Genomic DNA, 17,878 nt, shown 5'->3' on the forward strand with positions numbered 1-17,878 from the left:
AGGAAGAAAGTTCCCGATATTTACCCATAGAAAAAAATGCATTTATTCTGCACAGTAGTTAGTGAAAACCTCACACTGTGCTCGTGCTCTTCGTGCAGCTAACAAATTGCTGATCACTAACTTATACAAAGGTAAGAACACTTCATTATGTCTATTTTTACTGTCATGATGGTCGTATGGTGTTTAGTTGGGGGATACGTCTATTATATGATAATATATGTGATCATTCCCACTGAACAGTTTTCAAATGTTGGCAAGTATGACCGTATCCATAAAAAATAACTGCATTTATCCTGAATGATGGCAGATTTGGCAAATGTGTGATTCCTAAAGATTTTTTAGCAGTTCGGTATTATAAATAAGTAACTTAGTGATTCTCTCAACTGTTTAAATTGTGTGCTACAGATTGATCAAGGCTTGCAATGATGTTTTGTTGTTTGTCTATTTTATCCCCTCCACTGGAAATTTGACAAATCGCACCCCATGTGTATATAATATAATTTTTTTTTTTTACATATTTTCACTGCTAGTTGTAAAAGATCCTAATAAAAACTGTATTAAAACAACAAAAACAAATGTATTTACAAAAACATTCTAGATCTGTATGTGACACTGCCTGTCATATTCCAGAGTATGGGACACTGCCATGCTTGTCCCTGAGATAGACAAGCTTGATGGAATCACAAAACTTGAATTATGTTACCTTACTCTCTTTGGTTCTTTGATTTCAGAAAGGAAGAGATGATCCGAGCCATAGAAGAGGAAATTGAACGGGAGAAACAAACAGCAGACAGCATTATAAAAAAAATGTCTCCTGAGAAACAGGCTAAATATGCTCATATGAAGACCAACAACGAACAGCTACTGCAGGTCTGATATTATTATTGTTATTATTATTAAAAATATGTATAGACTTATTAACATGAACAACTTTATAAAGGCCCCCCCTTTTCATTGTGATGAAAATGTTTGGTTCTTTGCATGTGTGTGTTTTTTTTTTTTAACATTAATTCAGATTTACAGGTTTTTCAAGGACACACTATAGATTATAAAAAAATACTGCGGCTTCCTGGCACATAAAAAATTGGGCTTTGTGGTAGCATAACATGCCATGTTCTTGGAAATTAATTGAAAAAATAAATAGTGTAAATACAATATAACAATAATTTGACTAACCCAGATTCATTCTCTGTTTTAATTTAATCATGTTGCTTTAATTACATGCAATATTTATTTTACAGGTGATGGATTCTCTTCAGCAGGAGCTTGATACACTCAACGCAAGGAAGGAAACTTTGGAGGCTGTGAGTTTAATGTATTTATTGAATGCTTCCTTAAATCTCTAAATGCTTCCTTAACCCTGGGGGGGAGGGGGGTAGAATCTTTGTACTGGAACATTTTTGTGGTGCAAAGGGCTTGAACCTTCCAGAAATATTTATTTCATAGTATTTTTCAGTGTTTAAAACAGCTATGCATCTGTCTTAAATTACCCATTACACAGGGTTTACTGGGTTTAAGGTAGGGTTTACTGGGTTTACAATAGACAATAAGCTAGTCACAAGTTGTCAAACCAATCAGCAGTATGACTTCATAATGTTAATTATCAACCAGAGGGTAAAACAAATTAAACTAAGTTGTAATGTAATTAAAAAGTTACACCTTGACATAGTATTTTTTTATCCCCTTCTGGGGATGGACCTATTTAAACACAAACATTTTTAATACGTCAATACTAATATTGCCTTTTCTCTATTTTTTTTAATACACAGTTGCATTGTAAACATATAACTTATAACTTATTAACCTCACGTGGTATGGGGCTGTTGGAAAACAGCATGTAGAGATTGCCCCCTGTAACGTTATTACTATATGTTTGTGCGGTAATGCACAGATTTGCATCATCTGTTCACCTTTCTAAATTTGGTGCGATTTTCCCCTGACAGTGTGGTATTTCTGCATGCGGTGCTCTTGCGGGTGTGTCTAAGGTAGCATTGCATATCCAATGATAACCCAGTATTAAAGTCTGCAAATGCGGTGTAATAATATGGTAATAAAGAAATCAACACGCTATTGCAGAAATAAAGCTCTTCAGTGTGCATAGTCTGAGACAAATGTTTGTAATGTTTTAATGTTTGATTGAAACATATTTAATATTTAAACCAGTTTTCATTCAATGTACATTCAATGATTTTCCTGTCACATTATTAGATAAGGAATGAAAATAGTGTCATGTTCATAAAGACTCACATACATAAATGAGGAGAAAACACGAAACTTTCTGCTTATAGTTTATCTGGAGAGTGCGAGATCCGAGTAGAGCAATATTTCTGAATTGTCTCGGTTTGTTGTTGTTGAAAGATGCTGTCTGAGCTCCAGTCGAGCTGACAGGCTGGTTGCTTTTGTCTGTGAAAGGCATTGATTGGCTGGTTGTGGTGGATAATTAAATACATTTGGACCATTTGGAGTCTTTGTTTAGTATTTGCTGTCCAGTAGTTGTGAACTGATCTTTGAATACAGCAAGTCAACATGAAAAAGCTGGCACTTGCACATATTCATTTTAAGTTCAATTCACAGTTGATGCTGCAACTTTCCAGCAAGTATCTAGTGCTTACTAGAGGCCCGCTATAGCTGGACATAAACAGGTAGACTCCCAATCTGTATATCTACCACAGGTGTTTGCTTCAGCTTTATATCCACACCCACCACCAAAAAAGGAAACATTTTATATTCCAAAAAATTGCAGTGTTGTAACAGCCATTCAGAAATATATTGAATATTGTGACCCGAGAAAATCTTGTACTGTACCAACTGCACTGAAAATGCATTTCCCTAGTCATTTGGATGAACTCAGTTAATTAACTCACTATACTATAGTACCATAATTTTGAATCAACATAACTTAAAGAATAACAAACCATTTGGTGTTCTGAAATTCTTCCTCTTTGTCGTGTCTCCAGGCTAACCTTCTATATGGTCTTCTCCCAGTATTCTGCACAGGCCACCGGTGCTGGTGTTGGTATTGCCGTATCTTGTGGAGTGCATTGTGGTGCTGCAGGGCATCCCAGGAGATGATCCATGGTTTGCTTCTCCTGACATACACAAAGGTTGTTGTGTAGAGTCCCAATGATTTCATGAGAAAGTTGCATCTGCCGAAACCCACTTGCAGTCTGTTCAGGCTCTGCCATGTGTGCCGTTTGTAATTGAGGCTAGATGCCAACTCTGCACTGGGGATAATTCCTCGCCGGCTCTATTCAACAGCTTTGTCACTCAATTTCTCCCATTCTTTTTGCCAGAGGGTGATTCTGGTAGATTCCGATGATATGGTCAGTGGTACAGTGGAGGACAGAAAGCTGTTTCTCGATGGGAGACAAGGGTGTGCCGGCTGATGTCCATATAGTGGGTGGCGGTCGTCCATCCATAAAGTGCGAAATTAAAATAAATAAATAAATAAATAAATGTTTTCCGCAAATCACAATGTTGGGGTCATATTTGTTGAATGTGTCAAGCTAAAATACTTTTATAAAGGGGACTGACTGTGTGAAATCCTCTTTTTCCTGGCAAATGCTCCCAAATAAAAGTTGAGACTTGTATTTCATAGGTGAGTTTCTGATGTGATTAACAATAGTAATTGTTGGTACTACACTGTTCTGAAATGTATGTTGTAAACAAAGTTTGAAGTTAATCCAATGCAGTGAAAAGGCAGACTAACCTGAAACCCCTTGTTTAAGCACAACTGTTTTGTCCTTCAGGAGATAGCCCACTCTCAGGTGAAGCAAGAGGCAGTCCTGCTGCATGAAAAGCTACATGAGCTTGAGTTGCGACGAGACCAGATGATTGCTGAGGATAAAGCCATGGGATCCCCCCAGGAAGAGAGAGAGAGACTGTTGAAGCAGGTGAGAAACACTGATTACCTCTTTTTAGAGTTATCTAGGTAACCATTTACTAGCCTATATAAATATATAACTTAACCTCTTTCCTCTCAGCTTTTGATTATACAGAATATGTTCCCTGTAATGTTTACCTTTAACTGAGCTGTATCCTGCGTTGTCCATAACTTGGCAAAATATTTTTTTTTTTGCATAATCCCAATTGTATTGATATTTTTATTCACCCTTACGTAAATATCTTGGGTGAGCGTTCGCCAGGAGAAGGAACATTTCTCTTATAAACATAGCAGTGTATACAGATCATGTTCCCTCTTGTTTTGTGATCCTACAATACACCAATCATTTCAATAAGAGCATCGGCGTTGTTGCAGGAGGGAGCATGGTCTGAATACACTAGTCCACCAACAAGTGTGAAATAAAAAAAATAAAGAAAATGTTTTCCGCAAATCACAATGTTGGAGTTATATTTGTTGAATGTGTCAAGCTAAAATACTTTATAAAGGGGATTGACTGTGTGAAATCTTCTTTTTCCTGGCAAACATGTAAAAGTTGAGACATGTATTCCATAGGTGAGTGTTGTTCTAATGTGATGAACAATAATAATTGTTGGTAATACAATACAGTGCTGGATGGTCTATCAATATGTGAGTTTCATCTCAGCCCTGTGAAATCAAGCAATATCTCCATGATTAGACTGTTTTGCCAAGTACCCCAGTTGTCTTTCTTTTTCCCTCTAGGTTAAAGAAGATAACCAGGAAATAGCTGGCATGGAGAGACAGTAAGTGGCATTTTTCTAAACTACAGTTCTCTGTAGTAACATTGATTTTAAAGGGCTCCAGACTATTATTTCCCCCTCCGCTCCCCCGCCTCCAGAGCCTGCTCCCTCCACCCTTGCCCCTCAGCGGTGGAGCAACCTACCCATGGATGTCAGAACTGCTCAGTCCCAGACCACCTTCAGGCGCCTCCTCAAGACACACCTGTTCAGACAGCATCTGTAAACATCACAACTCTCGACTATTATTTGTTTATTTAGCAGGCGCCTTTATCCAAGGCGACTTACAGAGACTAGGGTGTGTGAACTATGCATCAGCTGCAGAGTCACTTACAATTACGTCTCACCCGAAAGACGGAGCACAAGGAGGTCAAGTGACTTGCTCAGGGTCACACAATGAGTCGGTGGCTGAGCTGGGATTTGAACCGGGGACCTCCTGGTTATAAGCCCTTTTCTTTAACCACTGGAACACACAGCCTCCTTACTATACTGAACTATATGGCACCCAATTGTACCAGTACTTGCATCATCTTGTACTTGTGCTTAACTGTACCACACTTTGTTATATTCTACTACTGCTCACAATCATAATTATACTTTCTGTATCTTGTACTTGATTTTACTCTTAAAGGTAACCATATTCATGTTTTTTGTAATTGCTCTTATTTGAAATCATTCTTATCCATTTATGGTGCTTACTACTTGCTCTTAACGAAATATACTGTTATAACCAAATATTTTTAAGTTTAACTGCTCTTAGTTGGAATCGCTCTCCAACATAATTATTTGCTTGAATTTTTATTTTCTTGCATTTTAATTTGCTCTTACTACTGATTTGATTGTATTCTAGAACTGCTATTTTCTGTAATGTGATACTTTGTAACAACTGTAAGTCGCCCTGGATAAGGGTGTCTGCTAAGAAATTAATAATAATAATAATAATAATAATAATAATAATAATAATAATAATAATAATAATAATAGTAGTAGTAGTAGAAATAATACAGATGATGACATTATTATTCCATTCATCCTAACTTTTGTGCACTTCCAGTCACCATGCAGGTGCATTTTTGAAGGAAACAAATTGTATAGCAAACATGTAGTTTCATTTTAAAACACAATTTCTGGTACTGTACAAGATTACAAATAGTTACATGCAGTAATTTTATGCTGTCTGTTACACTTGCACCTCCTTCATTTTACCTGGAGTGTGAAATTCTGTCCACCCTTCAGTGCCTTTTTTTCTGTTATTCACAAGCAATGCAGATTTTTAAACATCTTAGCCAATGACTTGTATTTTCAGCATGGGCTAATATAACCACATCGTTTTACTTATTTCAGGTTGACAGAAATACGAGAGAAAGTTAGTCAAGTAAATGTGGAAATGCGGCACATAGACAATGATATGGAGGAACAGCAAGGTAAGCTGTCATTACCTGTCTTGATTAGATTTTATCTTGAACCTTTAGATGTTGGCTTGGAAGGTAGCAAACATTTTCCTTAGTGAAGGAAGGTTAAAGGTTGATTTCCAGCTAAGGGGAAACCTGTAAACCCTGATTCTCCAACACAGGTGTGGGGTGTAGGAGTGCTTTGTTGTTGAATGCCCTGCCTTTGAATTGGATATAATTGCAAACTCTGTCTGCTTTCTGGAAATCACCCAAAGATTAACTGAACATATGGGTAATTGAGCATATGATGAGGGATGAAAATATGTGTACAATACTGACAATGTTATGTAAAATTTATAATAAGTTATTCAAAGGATTGGTTGCCTTAAGATAGTTATCCATTTTACTGTTGTTCAGTGTCGCTTAGATATTGTTATACTTAGCTTTGGCCTTGTACAATGCTGACAAACCAATACAAATTTGTGATATGCAAAACAAACTATTTGGTACTTAATGTCAGGCTCAGCATTTTCTGCCATACTGTTTCCCTGTCCTGTTTTATTTCTCCTTACTTGCTTTCCACTTCAACTTCCATTCATTAATTTTCATACAACTTTAGAAGGTAAGAACAAGTTACATACAGTAATGAAATAAACTTACCAGTGTATTTAGATATAGTTGAAGCTATCTGTGCAAATACTTGCTGTTCCTGTAAAATACATATATAAGTGTTCCATGGCTACCTCTAATGTTTAGTGGTTCCCTTTCAAGTATGAAATGTAACCATTACCTCATGTGTATTAATCCTTTGATACCGTCTAACCTGAATAGATATTCCAAAGCTGCACGTAGTGCCAGTGACACAGTGTCTAAACAGAGGCTATCAAGATGGATCACAGATATGGTTCAGACTGCATATGAACGAGCCAACTTGCCCTCTCCAGAGACGCTCACTGCCCATTCAACCAGGGGCATGGCAACTTTGTGGGCTTTATTCCAGGGCGCAACAGTCAAGATTTGCTATGCAGCGATGTGGGCTACGCCCCACACTTTTACGCGTTTCTATCTGCTGAATGTTGTCGATCCACAAAACCCTGGGTTTGGAACAAGAGTGGTAAAGGCGGCCTCGAGCTTGACCCTTACAGCATAAAATTGGAGGGCAAGCTCCCCCTCAATGTTTTTACTCTTGTTACTTGTACTGGGTTCCTCATGGTAAGGCGCAAGGTGGCCTTTCCCGTGCCTTGTAGCTTTTAATTGGTCTGCAGATTCCTTGCAACAGCTTTGGTTTGTCTACCCATGAGGTAATGGTTATATTTCGTACTTGAAAAGGAACGTTTATCATAACCCTGGTTCCCTGAAATAGAAATGTAACCATTAACCTTCAAGGTCGCTGCGTCTTATTGCAGCAGTCTTGAGGGAAAAATTGAGGCACGACTGTGTCACTGGCACTATGTGCAGCTTTGGAATATCTATTCAGCTTAGATGGTATCAAAGGATTAGTACCCACGAGATAATGATTACATTTCTATTTCAGGGAACCAGGGTTATGATAATAACCTAGAGTTTTCTCTTTTGTTTGTCTCATACAAAACAATAAAAAAATATGCTAGTTATATTTATTGAACTGTACGTATAATACATTTCCATTTGACAATAAGAGTATAATTGTATAATAATGTAGTTTATATTTCTATGTGAATTGTTTCTGTATTTGCAGGGGGAATAAATCAGAAGTACAAAGAGCTCCAGCGAAAAGACGAGGGGATGGAGAGTAAGTGAAACTTTCAGTTTATACTGCTAGTTTTGCAAATAAGTATTGAAATTTTAAAAAGTAAAAAGTGTATCTAAAAATATCTCCAATCCTATTTCTAGCATGGTTGGTTGGTTGGTTGGTTGGTTGGTTGGTTGGTGGTGGCACATTTTATAGCAAATATATGGTATTGCCACAACTATTACAACTAATCAGTTGACTACTGTAACTTAATAACGAGGTCCCCCTTTTTGAAACCTTGTAAGCACTTCTTCACAGACAGTAAAACCAGGGAACAAAGTTAGGCCCAGTTGTGTACCATTTAAATTATTTCCCATCTTCCCGTCTTCATAGCTGATTTTCTTTTTTTCTTTTAACGTGACACTTTTTGTAGATAACACATAATTTATACGACTAACTTGTCTGTTTTTGTATATATGAAATGTTTTTCTAAGTTTTCCTGAAAGGCAGACCGCTAATAAAACACAAATGAGTATACTGTTGACTGCAGCACATTTTAATAATCCTTATTGAATAATTTCCAATTCAAGATTTTCTGGAAAAATATGAAGATAATAAAGCACAAGAGCTGGAGCGCAAAGCACAGGTTGAGGCCAGCATTGTTGCACTTCTGGAACATACAAGCAGGGTAAGTGCTATTTCACAACCTTTTATTCTAAACCCCATTGCTTTTTAAGAGTATTTTCAGACATTATTTGACTATTTATTTTTTCATAGCAACCAGATAACACCAATATGGCGGACATTATGGGTTCTTCTCACATGCTGTCATTTATTAAGATCAGCTAAATACAGTATTGTATAGGTAAATAGCTGTTATTAACATCTTTAGGCAGTTGCTGTTGATGTGTTTCCTCAAACAGACATCTCATATATTCACAGATAAAACACTGAAGAATGCTATGTTTAAAAATGTCAAAATATAGTAATTGTAAAATGAATACCAGCTTGTAATTATCTAAGTACTTACACTGAGGGTGCTAGGTAACACAGCAAGCTAATTCGCTATTTAAGACTTTCAAGGGGTATTCAAAGCCCAATAATGAATGGGGAAAAGTAAGCCCTAGCTCTTTCAGGTGATTTGGGTGCTAGATATGTTATACAGTACCATAAATTGAGCTGGTGGTCATGGTTGTTGCTGTTTAATAGTCTTTGTGCAGTGTGATAGTTATACAATTAATTACAAGATAGATAGGGCCTCCTAGTGAGTATAGAGGAAGTGTATCATATTAAAAATCAAGAAATAACTTAAGTGTATATTTTGCTCATTTCTTGAGGCAACATATTTATTTATTTTGCCCACAGAATATGAACCGTTTGAGGCAGATGTCGAATGTCACAGCACATGAACTGAAATCCATGCAAGAGGACCTCAATTTCAAGGAGACAGAAATGCATAAATCCCAGAACACAGCCAAAGGCCTCTCTTCAGGTGAGAGCTAGAAAGCTTGTGTGTTCAGAAAGTGTTGGCATTTGTAGGAAACCATCAGGGAAATCATAAATGCGGTTGGAATGGTATCTTCTGTGTTTCCATAGTATACCAAGTTGTTTTTAAGCGCTAAGCATTTTTAAAACATTGTATTTGTTTTTTAAAAACAAAACAGTGCTGTCAACAGTAAATGCCTTTAAAATGTCAAACACAAATATTAACTACACAAATAAATATGATATTGTACATGGAAACTCAGCATGTACAAAATCTAGTAAATACCTAAACAAACAATTTGGCAACAAATATCTGTGCTTCAGTATGAAGTCGCATTATGCATAAAAAAGCAGCTTCAGTTTTTTTGGCAATATAAAACCATAGTGCGCAGCAAAAATAACAAAAAAAAAAGATAGAAAGGCTCCAACCCTCGAATAATAAAACTAAAAGAAATCCAATCTAAGTAGTGCCATTATCAAAGCCCTGTCAATGGTCATCTTAGGCATCTATTCTACAAGTCAAAAGTGGTAGCCTACAGTATATGAAAGACATCTTTTTTGCAACTCACGGAATAAAGTATATATTTTTTCAATAATGTACTGCAGGAGGTAATAAGCAGGATACTGTATAGAATGCTGCAATCAAATACAGTGCTGGAAATGAATGTATTATACACACTTAGATGCTCATTCTAAGAGAACAGGTCAAACGTTGGAAATGTAGAGCTAAAAAAATGTATCTGTTGGGCTAAATCAATCATTTTAGACATGATACATTTTTTCTACATCTTTCCTTGCTCGTGGTAGCCTATACAGTATAATGAATGACTCCATTTTTTGTAACTAGCTGAAGATGGAAAAATGACAAGGCTTGGCATCAAAATAAAAATAATCAATTTAATGTTTAATCATATATAAGGTTATTCTAGGATCTTCAAAGAATTATGATAATTTTTCATTTTAAATACGCTGGGGTGCATTTGCACCCTTTGCAGCTGACAAAGGGTTAAAGGAAATCCCCTAGTTATAACATGACAAATATTAATGTTGACAACAATAAGTCTTACACTGATTTTGTTTCACTGCTTTCATTAAATAACAAGAACTGTTTAATTATACCTCGTTGACTATAAAACAAAATATATTTGATGTTTTGATTTCAAAATCCTTTTTTGGAGGGAAAAAAAACCCTGGGTGGTGCTGGGCAACCTTTAACAACTTTTGTCATACATCTGAGATATATTTGGCTTATAGGAGTAAATTAATATAAACTGTGATATGACTGAGGCTGGCCTGCTAATTGCCTCCCTCACCGATTTCCTTTTTACTGGGTGTAGTTAGCAAATAATCTTAGCTTGCTGTTGTATCATTGTCAAGGATTTCCTTTCTTTGTGTTCAGCCTCTCAATGCATATTCACCCAAAATGTGTCTTATCAACATGCTAAATAGCACCCAGTAGCATTTCCTTGATTATGTGCTATTCTGAGCAAGTATACATTTGCAGGTTTTAATGGAAATCGTTTTTGTAGCTTAATTAGAATGTGGACAATTGTAACAATCCTAGTAAAAATATAGCATATTAGAGGAATGCTAAATAAAACGTTTGATACAAACGTTCTAGAAGTCATGTATTTCTACAAAGAAGTATCTAGGTGATCTAAGCAGAAACAAGTGATATAAACAGAACTGTGGTCTTTTAGAGCACAATATGCTTGAAGTAATGATGAGATCTCAAAAAACAGAAGTGCCAATCGACCCTTTGGCTGCAGAGGTGTTCAGATATACAACTATTTATGCTAAAATCATTTCCTGTTATGTACAGGGTTCGTAATGGGTTTGGAAGACCTTGAAAAGCCTTGATCTTCACTTGGTAACATTCAAGGCCTTGAAAAGTCTTAAATTTGATTGTTTATTTTTCGGATTGGCCTGGAAAAGCCTTGAAAATTGTGGAAACGTTATTCCACAGTGTTTTAGTTGCGTCTTTCTATAATCTGTAATCAGAGACGTGCATGCGGTGGTCGAGTTCTTGTAGCACAGATTTCTGCAGTTCTGCACAGAATCGCGGAGATGCGCTCTCTTCGAGGGCTGCTGCGTGACGTCACTAAACTCCACCAGCAGAAATCTGTGCAGCTTCTGCACAGACCAGTGCAGCTTTAAAAAGTTGTTTCAGGAGACTGGCTGCCACTGTGTACCAAACAGACGATGCCGAGATCACGAGTGACCTGCTAATCGTAATGCAAATATCCACTAAATCTACAGCTGCCCCCTTGTTAGTACAGGCAACCGACATCTTAACATTATACAGGGTGATTAGAAAGTTTACCACTTCAAGTCACCGTATCATTGACGTGGTAAACTTACTTTCTAATCGCCATGTACAATGAAGCCGTGAACAGCCTTGTCATCGCTATATAAAATTAATTCATTCATTAATATTCATTAATAAACTAACATAATGCGCTAAATCCGTGATAAGTAAGGTATAATGTTACAATAAAATTAATGTTAATGAATTGCATCAAACTGACTGTATAGATAGATAATCCAGACAAATGTAAATATAGGACATTTTAAAATGTGTGTTGCACTGCAAGGTTTGGAGAAAGCATTTCTCGAAAAGCTGCGTGTGACGTCAGAGAGCCAGCAGCCACCAGCAGCCTGGGATATAAGAACTGAAGTGTAATGCTGGCTCCAGGGATCAGCTTATTTTGCCTCCCTGGCGCATCAGCACACACAACGGCTGCGATGCTGGCTCCAGGGATCAACCACAGTGCGGCCTCCCCAGCGCATCAGCATGACAACCGTCTGGATTGAGCTAAGTAGGGTACATCTCTGGGGTCTTCAAGTGGGCACCTTCCATCCTCAGTGTTTTGTCGACTAGCCCACGACACCTCAAGAGGGCTCGACGGTGATTCTGGCGTCCCAGCATCACCCCCCTCCGTCCCCCACTCAACTCAGCCCAGCTTACTTACCTGTACATCAGCGTTTCTTTCTTTCTATTGTGCTTGACATCCCCAGCCAGAATCTTTCTGTCTCAACCACAGCCAGTTGCTGCTCCTCTCTGCTGCTTCAGATAAGTTCTTCACTGTGCGACGCAGCTCTTGGCCACTGAATCCGACGTCTCTGAGAAACCGGGTTGTAGAGTGTGCCACAAATCCTCGACAACCCACTTCCACTGGGTAAACCCGGACTCTCCATCCTCGCTGTTCCGCTTCAGTGGCTAGTTGAGCATACCGCAGTTTCTTCCTCTCATTCTTGTTATAGACCCTACGTCAGTTTTGACCATGATCAAATGTAGGAGAGCTGGTGTTGGCCTGTGTAGATCTGTTAATTACAAAATGAAACTTGTAAAGAGTGCATGTGTCTAACTTTTGAAGTGGTGGGGAACCTGAGTTAACCTAATGACCTAAAATCCCTTTAGGGGCCACAAGATCACCTTTTCACATGTCACATTTTTATACATTCTTCAGTATATTTAGGAAAAGTATTTGTGAACCACACAAAAACACATTTCTTGTTTTGTTTTTTTGTTTTTTTTAATACAAATTTAGAGAAGATGTTTTTAATGATGTAGTCATATGTTAGCAGTAAATGACTTTTCCACTCAGATCATTATTGGCCCAAGCTTTGCTTCCTATCATTACTGAGAAGAACATTACAACAGTGGGAACTACAGATTATTAGAGTAGTTCTTAATTCAGACCCCCTAACCTTACTACCCTGCATTTCCATGGTAAAAAAAATCCCAAGGGTTTGCATTCAGATTAAATCTCTCCTATAGGTTAACATCACTCAAGTGTATGCAACCAAAAATAATCATTCATTACCTTTTGTATTTGATTTCTTATAAAAAAAAAAAAACGTCCTTAATTATTGAGCAGTTGAATGTGCTACATACAAATTCCGACAATAAAGAAACTAGGTGCAAAGGAAATTCGCTACATGGAGACCCAACACAATTAGCAATATATTTAGAGAACTGGTTGTCCCAGACAATACAAGTGTTATGTTCCAAATTGATTTTTGAAATCAGATTAGAATTGGGTGTTGTATGTCTGTGTAACTATTTTTCTGTTTCCAACAAAAAGGGGATTATAAGAAACATCAATGTCATATAACTCAAGGCAGCTAACTCTTTTCTTAAATATTATTAAAATAAAGGTACTTATGCTTCCTGCTACCTAATAACATACTTTTAATAATGTGTTATGTATTTTAGCTCAAAATTGGGGGTGGGGGCAGTAATAATGGCAATAAAGAGTTAATAATGTGGATTTTAATGTGTTGGTTATCACTTCTATTAATATTGAATTTTGCCTTAGCCTCATCCCAGTCAAACTAATATCTAATCTTTGCAATACACATGATTTTCCTCATCCAATACCGGCTATCAGATACTGGCATTATAAAATCCTGAAGAGGCACTCTCTGTACATCAGGTAGAATAGCTTTGCTTAAGAGTGTCACGCGACTGACATTCATAGAAGGTGAAGGAATCCTCAGTTTACTAAATGAAAAACCAGAAGGACGCTAGAGAGAATAAACAAAACATGCTGACGGGGCTCTTTATACAAGATAAAGAGGTCAGCTGAGAAGTCTCACACTTTTACTGCTGTGTACACACTGTCTGCTCCTAACAGAGACTTCATATCATATCAAGAGGAACTGGGCTACATCCTCTTCCTGCCGCTCGCCTGCAGGAGCAAAGTATTTTTCATGTCAAACAAAAATGTCTGTAGTGTAAAATAATTGTGGGGGGTGGTAATGGGAACAAGTATTGTGGGAACTATAAAGTGAACTGGATAGTGTTTTGAAAAGCTAGAATAGTGATCGCTGAAGCCCTGTATAGTATGCCATTATATCAAGGTGGTCCATAGCACTGGAATTACTACAAAACATAATGGTTTCCAGCTTTTTATTATTATTATTATTATTATTATTATTATTATTATTATTATTATTAATAATAATAATAATAATAATAATAATAATAATAATAATAATAATAATAATAATAATAATAATAATAATAATAATAATAAATACGTTAATTGTAATGACTAAATTAAAATGGAAAAATAAAACAATAAGAAATGAAAATAAAAATACCTTTTAACCCTTTGCGGTCCATTTATTAATCGCGCGTCAGGTCTAATTAATTTTCACACGCGCAGTTAATTTTAGACGCGCTGTTTAAAAGTATTTTTTTCCATAGTCAAACGGGTTTAAATGGCCCTGCATATCAACAAAGCACTCACTAGGCATCTCCAGCCCCGCCCCACCCTTTCGTTCGCTATCGCTTTCACCTATGTAAGAAATAAATAATAATAATAATAATAGTCGTACATACCGATCGATCATCTCCTGATCACTCGTTTTATCACCAAACTCCTCAATAATGCGATCCAAGTCATTATTTTATTACTATAACACATATCAAAAAAGCTCTGCAAATGTCCGTGTTTTCTGTGCGCTGATTCAGTCCCGCCCCGTTATCTGATACCAGATACCATGTATGACTAATCATGAGATACGCCTTTGTTTTTTTTTTTTTGTTTTTTTTCCAACTTGTCTCGGCTCCTGTCGCTCCCACTCGGCAATTGAATGGTTTTCTCAGCTTTTTCCAGAGAAAAAATAACTAGAAACCCGTTTTTTTCGTTGCTGTAATGATGTCGGACCCAGTCCGACAAAGGACCTGTGAGGAATAATTGCAATGTCGGACCCAGTCCGACAATGAACCGCAAAGGGTTAATGGAGGGGGTTGTACAGAGGTTGTACCGACAGACTGGAAAATAGCAAACGTAATACCGCTCCACAAAAAGGGAGACAAAACCGAACCAGGTAACTACAGACCAATAAGCCTGACTTCTATTATATGTAAACTTATGGAAACTATAGTAAGATCCAAAATGGAAAATTACCTATATGGTAACAATATCCTAGGAGACAGCCAGCATGGTTTTAGGAAAGGGAGATCGTGTCTAACTAACCTACTTGACTTTTTTGAGGATGCAACATTGAAGATGGATAACTGCAAAGCATACAACATGGTTTATTTAGATTTCCAGAAAGCTTTTGACAAAGTCCTGCATAAAAGATTAATTCTCAAACTAAACGCAGTAGGGATTCAAGGAAATGCATGCACATGGATTAGGGAGTGGTTAACATGTAGAAAACAGAAAGTACTGTTTAGAAGAGAAACCTCAAAATGGAGTGAGGTAACCAGTGGTGTACCACAGGGATCAGTATTAGGTCCTCTGCTATTCCTAATCTACATTAATGATTTAGATTCTGGTATAGTAAGCAAACTTGTTAAATTTGCAGACGACACAAAAATAGGAGGAGTGGCAAACACTGTTGAAGCAGCAAAGGTCATTCAAAATGATCTAGACAGCATTCAGAATTGGGCAGACACATGGCAAATGAAATTTAATAGAGAAAAGTGTAAAGTATTGCATGCGGGCAATAAAAATGTGCATTATAAATATCATATGGGAGATACTGAAATTGAAGAAGGCCACTATGAAAAAGACCTAGGAGTTTATGTTGACTCAGAAATGTCTTCATCTAGACAATGTGGGGAAGCTATAAAAAAGGCTAACAAGATGCTCGGATATATTGTGAGAAGTGTTGAATTTAAATCAAGGGAAGTAATGTTAAAACTCTACAATGCATTAGTAAGACCTCACCTAGAATATTGTGTTCAGTTTTGGTCACCTTGTTACAAAAAGGATATTGCTGCTCTAGAAAGGGTGCAAAGAAGAGCAACCAGAATTATCCCGGGTTTAAAAGGCATGTCGTATGCAGACAGGCTAAAAGAATTGAATCTATTCAGTCTTGAACAAAGAAGACTACGTGGCGATCTGATTCAAACATTCAAAATCCTAAAAGGTATAGACAATGTCGACCCAGGGGACTTCTTTGACCTGAAAAAAGAAACAAGGACCAGGGGTCACAAATGGAGATTAGATAAAGGGGCATTCAGAACAGAAAACAGAGAATTGTTAGGGTCTGGAACCAACTCCCCAGTAATGTTGTTGAAGCCGACACCCCGGGATCCTTCAAGAAGCTGCTTGATGAGATTCTGGGATCAATAAACTACAAACAACCAAACGAGCAAGATGGGCTGAATGGCCTCCTCTCGTTTGTAAACTTTCTTATGTTCTTATGTTCTTATGACCCTTATGATTGTGTAGCGTTTGTCTACTAGCTGTATTGATAGAATACACCTTTGTCTAATTGACTTTCTTGTACTGTAAGTTTTACCATAAAATCAGTGTGTTCTCTTGTTGTTGCTACATAATAGTATTAGTAGAATGTCTGTAAATCATTCTATGTAAACTCATATATTGGTGACTGTTCCAGAGAGCCAGCGGCTACAGCAGGACCTACAAAAAGTTGAACAGTTGGAGAGCAAGATAAATGCAGAACTCGGCACTCTGAAAGAGAAGATTCAACAGATGACTGATGGATTGGTCACCTACAGTAACCTAGAGGCACTGAAGTCAGCAGGGGAAGATAAGAAGAAGGTAACTTTAGAGATAACAGCACATGCTGTATTAACATAATCAATCAATCAATCAATCTTTATTTTATATAGCGCCTTTCATAGTGGACCACTATCACAAAACGCTTTACAAGATAGTGAGGAACAATGCATAATACATTAAATACAGTGAAATACAGGGCATAGTACATTAAATACATACAGTAAAAAAAAAAAAAACATAGAGAATCATATGAATAGGATGGTATGAAAACCCTGAAATAGCAATTTAGACAACTGCTAATAAGATATCATGCATAAGGAGTATTGAAAGCAAGAAAAAAGTGGGTCTTGAGAGTTGATTTGAAGCGAGCGACTGTGGGAGCTACACATACTAAAGCAGGTTGGAGAGATACTCTGGATCTGTGTGATGAAGGGCCTTGTAGGCAAGCAAGAGGATTTGGAAAGTAATCCTGCTGCAACCACACAGGGAAATCGATCTGTCCTTTGCAGAAACAACTAGCATAGAATAGAGTTTATTATCCCCATCCCAAGTCACAAATTATATTACCAGAGAAAATAGACAGTTGATGGGGCTGTTGGAATGTTTGTTGACCTAAAGTATCATTTCCAGAGCATGGGTAGTATTCACTTATCCTTAAACAGGATGTATGTTTTGCTGAAATGTTTGACACCAGGAAAATGAGATGTATGCACTATTAAATATTATTGTAGCCCTTAGTATTGTGCATGTAGCAACAAACCCAGACACCTGATTTTAAAAGTCTGCAAAATTTAAACAGAATTTAACTTAACTAAGGGCCATTCTACCTAATTCAAGTTACAGTATGCTAGTTGTTTCTGACATGTTTTGAAGCATTATGCTTATGTGTTAGCATGCTTGTTGACTATGAAGAGAATTGAGATTGATGTATTTTGGCCACAAAAAAAAGTATTGGTGTTACTAGTAACTATTGTTTATTTTTAGTATAGTACCTTAATATGCTTTAAAAGTACAGCTGCTAATGTTTTGTGAAATACTGTACATAAGCATTTATGTATCATTTTACTACTGATAGTTTCTGGTAATGTTGAGCCTAATCCTGGGCCTTAAGTTTTACAGACATAACAAACCTTAGCAGGCTT

The 17,878-nt window shown here is 37.0% G+C and overlaps 1 protein-coding gene across 3 annotated transcripts in view; it reads left to right on the forward strand.

The window, feature by feature from the left end:
* Positions 1-17,878, forward strand: part of LOC117408564 (intraflagellar transport protein 74 homolog) — a 34,416-nt gene that overhangs the window by 11,009 nt on the left and 5,529 nt on the right. For all 3 annotated transcript variants that reach the window (XM_058993954.1, XM_058993960.1, XM_058993965.1), the window contains exons 9-17: positions 732-870; positions 1,242-1,304; positions 3,750-3,893; positions 4,625-4,665; positions 6,004-6,083; positions 7,768-7,821; positions 8,352-8,449; positions 9,127-9,253; positions 16,612-16,775. In XM_058993954.1, the coding sequence (XP_058849937.1) occupies positions 732-870; positions 1,242-1,304; positions 3,750-3,893; positions 4,625-4,665; positions 6,004-6,083; positions 7,768-7,821; positions 8,352-8,449; positions 9,127-9,253; positions 16,612-16,775 (910 nt within the window). The remainder of the gene's footprint in view (positions 1-731; positions 871-1,241; positions 1,305-3,749; positions 3,894-4,624; positions 4,666-6,003; positions 6,084-7,767; positions 7,822-8,351; positions 8,450-9,126; positions 9,254-16,611; positions 16,776-17,878) is intronic.

Source organism: Acipenser ruthenus, chromosome 2 (genome assembly GCF_902713425.1).
Source record: "Acipenser ruthenus chromosome 2, fAciRut3.2 maternal haplotype, whole genome shotgun sequence".
In the NCBI taxonomy this organism is placed as follows: domain Eukaryota; kingdom Metazoa; phylum Chordata; class Actinopteri; order Acipenseriformes; family Acipenseridae; genus Acipenser; species Acipenser ruthenus.